Source organism: Siphateles boraxobius, unplaced genomic scaffold (assembly GCF_051911475.1).
Source record: "Siphateles boraxobius isolate OS27281-9 unplaced genomic scaffold, OSU_SipBor_1 51, whole genome shotgun sequence".
NCBI classification, from domain to species: Eukaryota; Metazoa; Chordata; class Actinopteri; order Cypriniformes; family Leuciscidae; genus Siphateles; species Siphateles boraxobius.
In genome coordinates this window covers 1,524,945-1,537,268 of record NW_027509153.1, presented here as the reverse complement: position 1 = coordinate 1,537,268, position 12,324 = coordinate 1,524,945, and the positions used below count along the sequence as shown (strand labels likewise).

The window sequence follows — 12,324 nt, the reverse complement described above, 5'->3', positions numbered from 1 at the left end:
TTTCAATAAAAAAGCCGTTCTTTAATGTCATTCACCATCGTTTTGAGGCTCTTTTTTAAAGTATCGGTTCAGGCACCGTTTAGGCAGCGGTACCGTTTTAAAAGTATTGATTTGGCACCGAAAAAAAAAAAAAACGATAGCCAACTCTAGTGAAAACTATGAATAGTTGTGCGTTCACTGTGTTTTTATCCTTGTTCGACTCCTTGTGAGTCGAGTCTCCTGTGCGATCTGTGTTTGTTTGATGCTCAGAGCTTCAGTCATTTATGAGGTTGTGCTTTGTGTTAAGACGCTGCTTGAGAATGGTGACAGAAAGACAGTTTATTTGGGTTTGAAACAGAGCCATGATGTCTTGGTTGATTAATTGATTGATTGGTTGGTTGGTTGATCAATTTGATTGGTAACTTGGTTGGGTTTTTTTTTTTGATTGATTTATGATTGATTTGATTGGTTGGTTGTTTGTTTTATTGGTTGGTTTTTCTTGGATGATTGGTGGTTTGTTTGTTTTTTCTACTTGGTTGGTTGTTTTTTTCTTGGGTTGATTAGTTAATTGATTTGATTGGTTGGGTAGTTGGTTGTTTTTTTATTGGTTGGTTAATTGATTCGATTGGTTGGTTGTTTTGTTATTTTCTTGGTTTATTGGTGGGTTGGTAGATTTTGATTAGTTGGTTGGGTTTTTTTCTTGGTTGATTGTTTGTTTGGTTGATTGATTCGTTAGTTTTTTTCTTGGGTTTGTTGGTTGGTTGATTGATTTGATAGGTTGGTTGTTGTTTTTTCTTGGTTTATTGGTTGGTTTATTGATTCGATTGGTTGTTGGTTTTTTCTTGGGTTGGTTGATTAATTTGATTGGTTGGTTGGGTTTTTTTCTTGGTTTATTGGTTGATTGATTGGTTGTTTTGTTCTTGAAAGGAGTGGTTGTTTGGTTGTTGTTGTTTTTCTTGGGTTGGTTGGTTGGTTTTTTTTTTCTCGGTTTATTGATCGGTTGATTGATTTGATTGGTTTTTTGGTTGATTGGTTGTATTGTTCTTGGATGATTGGTTGTTTTTCTTGGATGATTGGTTAGTTTTCTACTTGGTTTGGTTGATTGATGGATTGTTTTTATTGGTTGGTTTAGTTGATTGGTTGATTAGTTGGTTGGTTATTTTCTTGGTTTGGTTTATTAGTTGGTTGGTTGTTTTCTTGGTTGGTGGGTGGTTGGTTGATTGGTTGTTGTCTTTATTGGTTTGTTAGTTGATTGGTCGTTTTTTTACTTGGTTGGTGGTTTTCTTGGTTGTTTGGTTTATTAGTTGGTTTCTTGGTTGGTTGGTTGTTTGTTTGGTTATTTTCTTGGTTTTTGGTTGGTTGTTTCCTTGGTAGTTTGATTGATTGGTTGGTTTTGTTGGTCGTTAGGTTGGTTGTTTGGTTGATATTTTAAATTGGTTGTTTGGTTGATTGGTCTGATTGGTTGGTGTAGTTGATTGGTTGGCTGTAGTTTTTTTAGTTTATTGGTTGGTTGGTAGTTTGGCTGCTTGGTTCCAGACAGTCATCACTGTACTACAGGAGATTGTGACAAACGTTACAATAAACACATAATACGCTATATATACAGATGGTTTACATGGAAATATATGAATATCTTAATTAGATGTCCTGTGCTTTCAGGTGGACCATGTGGTGAACGGACATGCCGCTTCCAGGCAGCTGAAAGAGCAGGCGGAGAAGAGGTGAGCATCAGTCGCTCTGATGCGTTTCTGTTCTCACTCAGTCTGATCGCTGAGCTTTTCTCTGCAGTGGGAAACACGTTTACTCCTGCCTGAACCTCCATCTGGAGCACATGTCTGGAGACGCAGCACAGCTGGAGCAGCTGACGGCCAGCCTGCACATCTGGCCTGATTTCCACGGCAACCGCTCTCCTCTGGCCGACCAGACATCACGGGGATCGGTGAGGAACGCTGTGCTTATTACAGTGCTGATGAAAAAATATAATAGTTTTCATTGTACTGCCTTTAATTTAATTTAATTTTTTATTATTTATTAATAAAACTGATAACTGGACGTACATTTTCTGCAGAATATGTGAGTGGTGCTTACTGCGGCAAAATTTGGCACCAGGCAGTTGTTCGGATGTTGTGGGTGGTTGCTAGGGTTGTTAGTGTAGTTGGTAGGCAGTTGCTATGGTGCTGCTAGAATGAGAATATTGAGAATGAACTCCAAATTAACATTTATAGTAATGACAATCTTTTTTTTTAATTATATTTTTGGGCTTTTTTCCTTTATTTCAGAGGACATAAATGTGGATTTAACAGGGACATTTGCTTAATGTCATGAAAATAATGTTAATAGCCCTAGAAAGTACTTTTTTCTTTACGTTCTAGAAAGAAAGATTTTCTTTACGTTTAATATAATTTCTTATTTTTAACCATTAAGAAAAAAGACACATCAGATAGTTTTAGCTTTTATAACTAATGTTTGCAGTGGTGGAGAGTTGATTGATGATGTCACTGCTGGTGTGTGCAGGTTGTGGGACTCACTTTATCACAGACACTGGATGATTTAGCTCTGCTGTATCTAGCAACTATTCAGGCCATCGCTGTAAGACACACACCACACACACACACACTCTCTCTCACATACACACACACAAACACACTCTCACTCACACACTAACTAAGTGTTCAGTATTACAGTGTTAATGTGATTGTGTGTCTCTGTTGTATGAAGCTTGGCACCAGACACATCCTAGATGCCATGAAAGAGGCAGGATATGACATCACAACCCTCTTCCTGTGCGGGGGGCTGAGCAAGAACGCGCTGTTCGTACAGACACACGCCAACACCACGGGTCAGTGCTCACTCACACACACGCTCATATATCTGACATGACATGACCAACACCACGGGTCAATGCTCACTCACACACACACTCACTCATTTATCTGACATGGTAGAGACCTGCGCGGGACGGATTTTATCCCGTTCCTGCAAAAATATATGTTGTTTTCTCCCGCTGCCGCCCGCAACAATCAAGCTTCGTCCCGCTCCCGCCCGCAAAATCCCGCGGGTAAACGTATAAGTAGTTTTTTTTTTTAAATACATTGCATATTCTGCCTGCTACTCTGTGATTTTTTTCACTTGCTCCCCTGTTGAATATAAAAAATAAAATAAAAAATAAACGGAAAATAAACCAATGTTTCGTTTTATTTGCGTTTAATTCAATGGATGAACATGAACAAGGAACTTAGAACAAATAAATACGGTAAAAAAGTAAGAAATGTACATAAATAAAAATATACCATAATGATTATAGTATAGCCTAATAAATTATATAATAATAATAAACCTGGATTTCTTTCATGTTCAAAAGTAGCCTATATATAGGGCCTAATACTGCTTAAGAATGCCGCCTTTGCTTTTAGCAATTCCTTCAAACATTAAACAAAAACTATCCTTATTCCTCAATAACAAAATATACCAATTTTAAATATTTAGCTAAATAAAAAAAAAACTGAATTAACTAAAACAATTAAAAAAAAACTGTATGACTACTTAATGTGCCCATGCAGGAATAGCATGTCGTTCACTGATGAGGAGTTCAGATTAATCCGTCTCTGCTCCAGTATGCGACCGCAAATACTGAAAGCCCTCTCCGATGGTGCGCTGGAAGCTGGAATGCAAAGTACATGGCGTGTGTCATGCGGTGCAGACATTTTGCCTCTGTGTGGTAGGCTTGGCTGTTCTGCGCCTATGAACCACGCGAGAGTTAGCTTCCGACCATGTGCCTGTAAATCGTTTTTATTTTAGTTATCCTTGTTGGTTGTGCATTAGATAAATAACGGTTTATTTGTTTCTAGTTATTTTATTTTGTTCTATATTTCCCACAAATAATTTTATTTTCCCGCAACCCGCACACAATAATATCTTGCCGCCCGCACCCGCATTCACCCATCAAATATTGTCCCGCGCCGCACTCGGTTGCGCTGGGTCCCGGGGTAGTCTCGCAGAAGTGCAGGTCTCTACACTCAGGTATCTGACATGACATGACCAACACCACGGGTCAGTGCTCTGAGGGATGTGTGTGTGTGTTTCAGGGCTGCCGGGAGATGGTTCTCAATGCGGAACATGAAATCCACGGGGAGGAGTCGGATCCAGATCCAACTCCTCCCACCTTACATACACCTAAACCTAGCCAACTCCGCCCCCTGATCCCTAAACACACCCCTAATCCCTAAACCCAACCCTAATCCTACCCATCTCCACCCCTTGGATCTTGATCCGACTCCTCCCCGTGGATCTCATGTACTGCATTGAGGTGCTACTGGCTGCCGGTGGTCCTGTCGGCCGAACCAGAGGCCGTTCTGTTGGGAGCTGCTGTGATCGGAGCCTGTGCTTCATCTGACTGTGGCTCCATACAGGTACACAACACACACACACACACACACACACACACACTCAGCCGCTGTGATCGGAGCCTGTGCTTCATCTGACTGTGGCTCCATACTGGTTCAACACACACACACACACTATGGGTGGAACGGTACACAGAAGTCACGGTTCGATACAAGTTTGGTACAATGGAGCGAAAAGCAAAAAAAAATGCAGAAGGCAATTTTTTTTTAATTGTGCATGTCTCAGGCTGTACCACCTAGTGTATTACTACATTTCTCTCTTTCTCTGTGTGAAAGTAAAGGCATATTTCAATTCAATTCAATTCAAATTTATTTGTATAGCGCTTTTCACAATACACATTGTCTCAAAGCAGCTTTACAGAAATTGCATTTCGGAAATGTACATAGAAAAATACAGTTAGTTAATCAAGTATTAATTTATGGCATAACATATCGCCGGCTTTGAGTCGTCTCTTCACAGGCGTCGAGTCGTCTCTTCACAGGCGTTGGGGCATCTGAAGTCTCCGTGAGAGGCTGGATACAAACTGGAGCTGACGAACGCTATTTACCTCGGGACTAGCGTCCCGAGATAACAGCAGAAAGGCAGATGGGAAATAATTAGCATAGCTGATGTTCATAATGTTAATACATTCGAACTGATTCAGCAGTAGTATCAAAGGTTAAGGATTAAGTGAATGCTTGGTTAAAGAGATGCGTCTTTAATCTAGTTTTAAACTGGGACAGCGAGTCTGAGTCTCGTACAATATCAGGAAGGCTATTCCAGAGTTTAGGAGCTAAATGCGAGAACGCCCTCCCTCCTTTAGTGGACTTAGATATCCTAGGAATGACCAGAAGCCTCGAATTTAGTGATCTTAAAGAGCGCGATGGATTGTATGGCGATAGAAGGTCTGTTAAATACACAGGAGCTAAACCATTTAGGGCTTTATAGGTCAGTAGGAATACTTTGTAATTGATACGTAACTTAATAGGTAACCAGTGTAGAGATGATAAAATAGGTGTTATATGATCATATTTTCTTGATCTAGTAAGAACTCTAGCAGCTGCATTTTGCACTAACTGTAGCTTGTTTATTGAGGATGCAGGACAACCAGCTAATAAAGCATTACAGTAATCTAGTCTCGAGGTCATGAATGCATGAACTAACTTTTCTGCATCAGAAACAGATAGCATGTTGCGTAGCTTAGCAATGTTTCTAAGGTGGAAAAAGGCTGTTCTTGTAATATATGAAATATGATTTTCGAAAGTCAAATTGCGGTCTAGTATAACACCCAGGTCTTTTACTGTAGTGGATAAAGTAACAGGACATCCTTCTAAATTAAAGTTGTATTGTAAGGGATTTTGTGGGTAGTTTTTTGGACCAATAAGTAGTACCTCCGTTTTATCTGAATTTAATAGCAGGAAATTACACGTCATCCAGCATTTTATATCATTTAGACACTCTGTCAATTTAGATAAGTTAGTGTTTTCATCTGGTCGTGATGAGATATATAATTGAGTGTCATCAGCATAACAGTGGAAATTAATTTCATGTTTTCTTATAATATTACCAAGTGGCAGCATATATATTGAGAATAGCAGAGGGCCTAACACCGATCCTTGCGGCACTCCATAGTCTACTGACGTTATCTTTGATTTTTCCCCATTTAAACAGACAAAATAGTAACGGTCTGATAAGTACGATCTAAACTAGCTTAATGCCTGTCCCTGAACACCAGTGTAGTTTTGAAGTCGATCCAAGAGTATTTTAGTTCTGGAGGGGCCATAATTGAGGCTGAATCATAAGACATCATAGAGGATTGTATATTTACAATTGTGTTTCGGATGCTTTCTATTTTCTCATTGAAGTAATTCATAAAATCATTACTACTATATTGTAATGGAATATTTTGCTCTGGTGATGTTTGTTTATTTGTTAGTCTAGCCACGGTGTTGAATAAAAACCTTGGATTATTTTGGTTATTTTCTATTAGTTTGCGGAGATGCTCAGCCCTGGCTGCTTTTAGAGCCTTTTTATAACGTGACATACTGTCTTTCCACGCGATTCTAAAGACCTCTAAATTAGTTTGTTTCCATTTACGCTCTAAGTTACGAGTTTCTCTCTTGATTGCATGCGTAGCACTGTTGTACCATGGTGCTTTAGTTTTCTCTCTAACCTTTTTTAATCTAATTGGTGCAACAATATCTAGTGTACTAGAGAACATGGTGCTCAAACTGCTAGTCATTTCCTCTAGTTCATCTGTTTGTTTGGGTGCACTGCGCAGCTGAGATAGATCAGGTAAGCTATTTGAGAATCTATCTATAGTGGTTGGAAGGATTGTTCTGCCTGGTCTATAACGTGGCGCAACATGACAAATTTCAGCAGTACGTATTATACAAGTTACCATGTAATGATCAGTGAGATCATCACTTTGCGGTATAATATTTATATCAGTTGGATTGGTTCCATATGATATAATTAAATCTAGTGTATGATTTAGACGATGAGTGGGACCACTGACGTTTTGCGTGACCCCAAAGGAGTTAAATAAATCTGTAAACGCAGTCCCTAACGCATCATTTGTATTATCTACGTGTATGTTAAAGTCTCCAACAATTATTGCTTTATCGACATTGACCAATAGATCTGAGAGAAAGTATGCAAACTCTTTTAGGAAATCAGCATAGGGCCCTGGAGGTCTATATAGGGTAGCCAAGGCTAGAGATAATATGGATTTGTTTCTTGCATCTAAGAGCGTAACATTTAGCACAAGTACTTCAAACGAATTAAACCTGTGACCTGTTTTCTGAGTAACATTAAGAATATCTCTATAGATTGTTGCAACACCGCTGCCACGACCGATCAGACGGGGCTCATGCTTATAACAGTATCCTGGTGGAGTAGACTCATTTAGACCGAAATAATCATTTGGTTTAAGCCAGGTTTCAGTAAGGCAAAGTACATCGAAACTATTATCTGTGACCATTTCATTTACAATAACCGCCTTAGGTGTGAGCGATCTAATGTTTAGAAGACCTAGCTTTAGAAATTGTTTTTGTTCACTGATATTTAGATTTTCTGGTTTAATTACAATAAGATTTTTGCTAGATCCTACACTAGATTTATTGTTTGGCCTCACTAAGCGAGGAATAGACACAGTTTCTATATAATGTTCTACACTACTTATATCAATTAAGTTGGGACAGCAAAGACTGTGATTTGGACTTTGACTTACTAGTCATATGGTGTGTAACGTCTTGGAGATGTTGTCCGACAGAACAGCCGCTCCGATTCTGCTGGGGTGCAGGCCATCAGCACGGTAGAGCCTAGGTCGCTCCCAGAACAGATTCCAATTATTTACAAAGAGCAGTTTCTGTTCATTACACCATGACATTAACCATTCATTTAGAGCAAATAATCTACTGAACCTTTCTTGTCCTAGTCGGTACGTGGGAAGCGGTCCAGACACGATGATCGTTGCTTCAGGCGATGTGCTGCGAACCGTCTCGATCAGGCTTCTGTAGTCCTTCTTCAGAACCTCCGTCTGCCGCAGCCTGATGTCGTTCGTCCCCGCATGTAGTACCACAGCTCCGACGCGCTCGTCACCGTTCAGGATCTCGGGAATCTGTGCAGCGACATCAAGAACACGAGCACCAGGAAAGCAGTGAGTGTGCACCTTACGCTTACCTGAGGTAGCACGGACATGACGGACGATGGAACTGCTGATGATCACGGCGGTGTCACGTTCCGGCTCGCGAAGAGGGGAGAAGCGGTTCCGGGTGGAGATCTCGAAGACTAGGAGGGGCGGTGAGGTTCTTGCTCTGGTCCTGGCTCGTGTCTTTCGCTGTGGGATCACCCAGGGTCCATGGTGTTGCCTCGGTGCCGGAGTGAATGAAGGCAGAGATGATCGCGTCCTCCTGGGCAGAGAAACGCACGGAGTAGACGAAGTCGGAGACAAAAAGTTACTAACCACTGACTTGTGAGCATCGGCGCGTGATGTTTCAAGCGTTGATCGCCGATCTCGCAGCTCGGCTTGCTTCACCAGCAGAACGCGGATCTGTTTCTCCACCGACTCCAGCTCCAATCGTACCGAAACCAGCTCGAATGTGTCCTCACCTGCACTCAGAGGTAACGTTAGACACACATCCGATATGTTCGCCATTATAACAGATGAACAGTAAATTAGTAGTGATACTACCAATATCACTACTAATTTAGGACTGAAATGATGAATATAACCCGTATCCTTTCAGTCAAACGGGTGTAAAATGAGAGGGTCGATAGGCGCGAGGCCACGCGTGAAATGCTAGCGGGCTAAAGGCTAGTAGCCGAGATTCGGAAAGTTGGATCTAAGTAGCGATATCAAAGCAATCCGATTGTTTTTTATAAGGAATAGTGTCGAGGATAAGTTCACATGATATAAAAATAGAAAGTGCTTGTTTATAAATGAGTGGTAAAGAAGAAAATCAGGGATTAATGAATCAATTCGACGGAGCCCCAAACACAAACACAGATCGCACGCGCATGCGCATATAAAATATAACCAGTTTATTTGTAGTGCATTGACAATATTTATATATAATTCATTTATTAATTAAATTAATAAAAAGAAAAAAAAGACATTGATATGTTTGGTAATTGTACCTGAATGAATTTAAAATTAATTTGATATTTCAGTTCAATATATTTGTTTTCCTTAATTTTAATTAACACTAACAATATTCTCATCTGAATTATAAAAAAATATATATTTCTGTATAAAATAATACTACCATTAATAACACATTTGATTTTCTTTTTTAATCAATGTAGAATGTGTTTTTATGAATTAACCGGAGAAAGTGAGAGAGAGCCAGAGAGAGAGAGAGAGAGACCTAAGAGTGTGTAATTGAGTAACCTAATATTGAAGCTTGTTGGTTTAATTAATTGTAACTGACTGGGAAACCGAAGTTTTCCTAAACTTGCGATCTTAAAGGAGTGGGTGAAATGCTATTTCATGCATAGTGAGTTTTTTACACTGTTAAAGAGTTGGATTCCCATGCTAAACATGGACAAAGTTTCAAAAATTAAGTTGTAGGTTTGATGGAGTATTTCTGTGCCACAAATACTCCTTTCGGTTTGTCACAAGTTTAGGAAAGTTTTTTTCGAGTATGGGCGTGTGTGACGTCAGATGCGCCGGAATTTCCTTATACGGGTCCTAAAGGCACTTCTCCCGGAAGGGCGCGCGCGCACCTGTAGCCTAGAGCGAGAGAGTGAAGGCAGTATGCCCATCAAAGCGCTGTGCTTGGCTTTTGCAGATCGTCTAATGCTTAAGGATGGAGCAGTCTTGATAAAGGTTCACGGTCGTGCCTTGGAACCGCAGGCGATAAGTAAAACTGCTTCAAATGCTGTGTGTTGTTAACTATCGGCGTGTAAGCACAGCAAGTAAACAACATGATCACGTATAGTTAATGTATCTATGGAGCATGCGATGTATGGTGTGTGTGTGTGTGTGTGTGTGTGTGTGTGTGTGTGTGTGTGTGTGTGTGTGTGTGTGTGTGTGTGTGTGTGTGTGTGTGTGTTTAAATACATTTGTTTAGCTGGCCACTGTAGGTGTCTTGTTGTTTATTGTAAAACCAAATCATGTCCTCATAAACCACGAGTAAACACACACAAATGTTGTAAAACTCACGCATGACAAGGTGTTCTAAAAACACCAAGTTCAAATAATTTCTACTTTTAAAAAACTCTCGAGACCTTGTGTTTTTCCCCCATTTCACTGCCCATCTCACGGGATCTGATTCGGGATCAAAAATGTATGGCTGAATCTGATTGTTAGCCATGGTTTGTTTTGGGATGTCACAGCTTCCAGACGCTCTCAACGCAAATGCTTTGCGCACTCGTGTTTATTTAGCTCCGCCCACACCCGCTCAGTTTTTTCCGGAAAGACTCGGTACAGCCTATCTTTCTTTTATAAATATAATAAAACTAAAGACTTTTTGGAGATATGAAGGATGCAATATTACTCTATAGGGACTCAAGATTAACATGAGATTGACTGAAACTGAGTGTTTCACCCCCCCTTTAAAGAGGCCGGCGGGTCCTCTAAAGGCCTCATTATGCTTCTGCGTCAACTCCACGGCGTAGCTACGCCCTCACTCCTACGGCGTCATGGCCGTTTTATGGTTCTGCGTCAGGTTGCGTTGCATCGTGGTGCATCTGACCAATCAGAGCGGAGGGGTCGGAGAGGGGTTCGTGGCAACGCAGAGGGGTCTGCGGGGGTACGCCGCCGATTTGACGTAGAAGCATAAAACAGGCCTAACTCTTGTGGGTCGCCACCACTCGCCATACTCGTCCTTAGTGCTGCTGTCTGTGACTCACTCACTGGACAGTCGTCGACCTGACAAAAAACTGCCTAAGGCGCGGGGCTACAGATTATGTGTCCCTAAAGAACCCGCGTATGTAACAGTAGTTCCGCATTACATTAATTAATTTGCATTTATTTTTATACCGTGTATTCTCCGTGTAAATTCATGCACCGAACCTCTTGTCTCTCTTCTCAGGAAGCAATGATGAAGATGAGCAGAATCGGGCATGTCGTCAGACCAAACCCTGCTCTAGAAAGGTGCCATCCAATGATGTTTCTCGTAATAAAGCATTAATCCACATAGCAGAGATTTAATACAGTCATAGATCAGGATTCATGTCTCCTGCATGAGTAATGAATGATTATTGGTCTCTGTGTGTGAAGCTTTTACAGAAGGAAGTACGCTGTGTTTCTACGTCTTTATGATCATCAGAAGGAGTGTGTGGCGCTGATGGAGGATGATGGAGTTTGACACACAGACGGCCAGATTAAACACTAGAAGAGTCTGCTTCAAATGACCAAAAACACTAGATTTGTATTCATCTTAACATTATAAGTGTTCAGCCTTTTACACAAATGAGCAGGAGTGAGGAAAATATCACCAGATGAAACCACTTTATAAACAAGTGTTCGACCATAACTAGAATCAGTGTTGTAATATGCATTTCAGAGCAATAAAAGGCTTTTAAAAAATATATACTTTTTACAATATTTATTCTTTTGTGTGTGTGTGTGTGTGTGTGTGTGTGTGTGTGTGTGTGTGTGTGTGTGTGTGTGTGTGTGTGTGTGTGTGTGTGTGTGTGTGAGTGTGTGTGAGTGTGTGAGTGAGTGTGTGAGTGAGTGAGGTTGTGTGTTGTCTTTTTAACTTTAGGGTGGGGTTCCTCGCAGGAGAATGATCATATATGGGGATCTGAGGCATCTAAACGATTGAACAGCCCTGCTCTAGTAGAAAGGAGTCACTTGCGCTTCAGCCTAGTTAGTGCTCACAGAACAGGACACAAAAATCTGAGGAAAAGGACCCAAGGTCTAGCGAGGACCAAGGAGCAGGACCGGAGCACAGAACGTTTTAATATTTTTATTAGTATAGAATGACTAACGTTTCGACCAGGGTGCGAACTACGGGGGAGCTAGGGGGAGCTCGGCTCCCCTTAATAAGACATGGGCTCCCCTGAAAACGTGATTCATGAAATTTTGGGGGGGTCTCAAAAAATATTGACAATGTTTCATTTTTACGTGCAATTTCAGTTTTGTGTAATGTGATCATCGTGGAGAATTATGTCTAAAATAGCAAAATATCATTCATTCATGCATGTATGATGGCGATTTAAACCTAATTCACTTCAATAAAGATAACTGTACATGCTATTCATGAGCATCAAGGTGTGGTGGCGCTGCGGTGCAAATTCCAATCATGGTTAGTAGGCTACATGTTAACTCAAAGATTCGTAGAAAAAATAAAAACTGTGGAGGCCATTGATCTGCGCGCGAAGTCCTTGAAATCCATTCTGTGTTAAGGTAAGGTATGTTGTTCCCAATTATGTTGTGGCTGGGTTGTTATAGGTCTGCGTGACTCTCGATGTCTTAGGCCAAATAGAACGGAGCAATTATGGTATACTGTA

General features: G+C 40.7%; 1 protein-coding gene and 1 long non-coding RNA gene across 2 annotated transcripts; both read left to right on the top strand.

Moving 5' to 3' along the window:
• The first annotated feature begins 299 nt into the window (after nt 1-299).
• On the top strand, nt 300-3,724 carry LOC143712772 (FGGY carbohydrate kinase domain-containing protein-like). Its single transcript, XM_077204779.1, has 6 exons — nt 300-326; nt 1,639-1,700; nt 1,768-1,918; nt 2,494-2,568; nt 2,698-2,818; nt 3,702-3,724. The coding sequence occupies exons 1-6, from the start codon at nt 300-302 to the stop codon at nt 3,722-3,724; spliced, it is 459 nt and encodes a 152-aa protein (XP_077060894.1).
• A 340-nt stretch (nt 3,725-4,064) lies between these two features.
• LOC143712769 (uncharacterized) lies at nt 4,065-11,398 on the top strand. Its single transcript, XR_013195080.1, has 3 exons — nt 4,065-4,388; nt 10,902-10,963; nt 11,090-11,398. It is a non-coding gene; the product is annotated as an uncharacterized LOC143712769 (long non-coding RNA).
• Nucleotides 11,399-12,324: the final 926 nt, after the last annotated feature.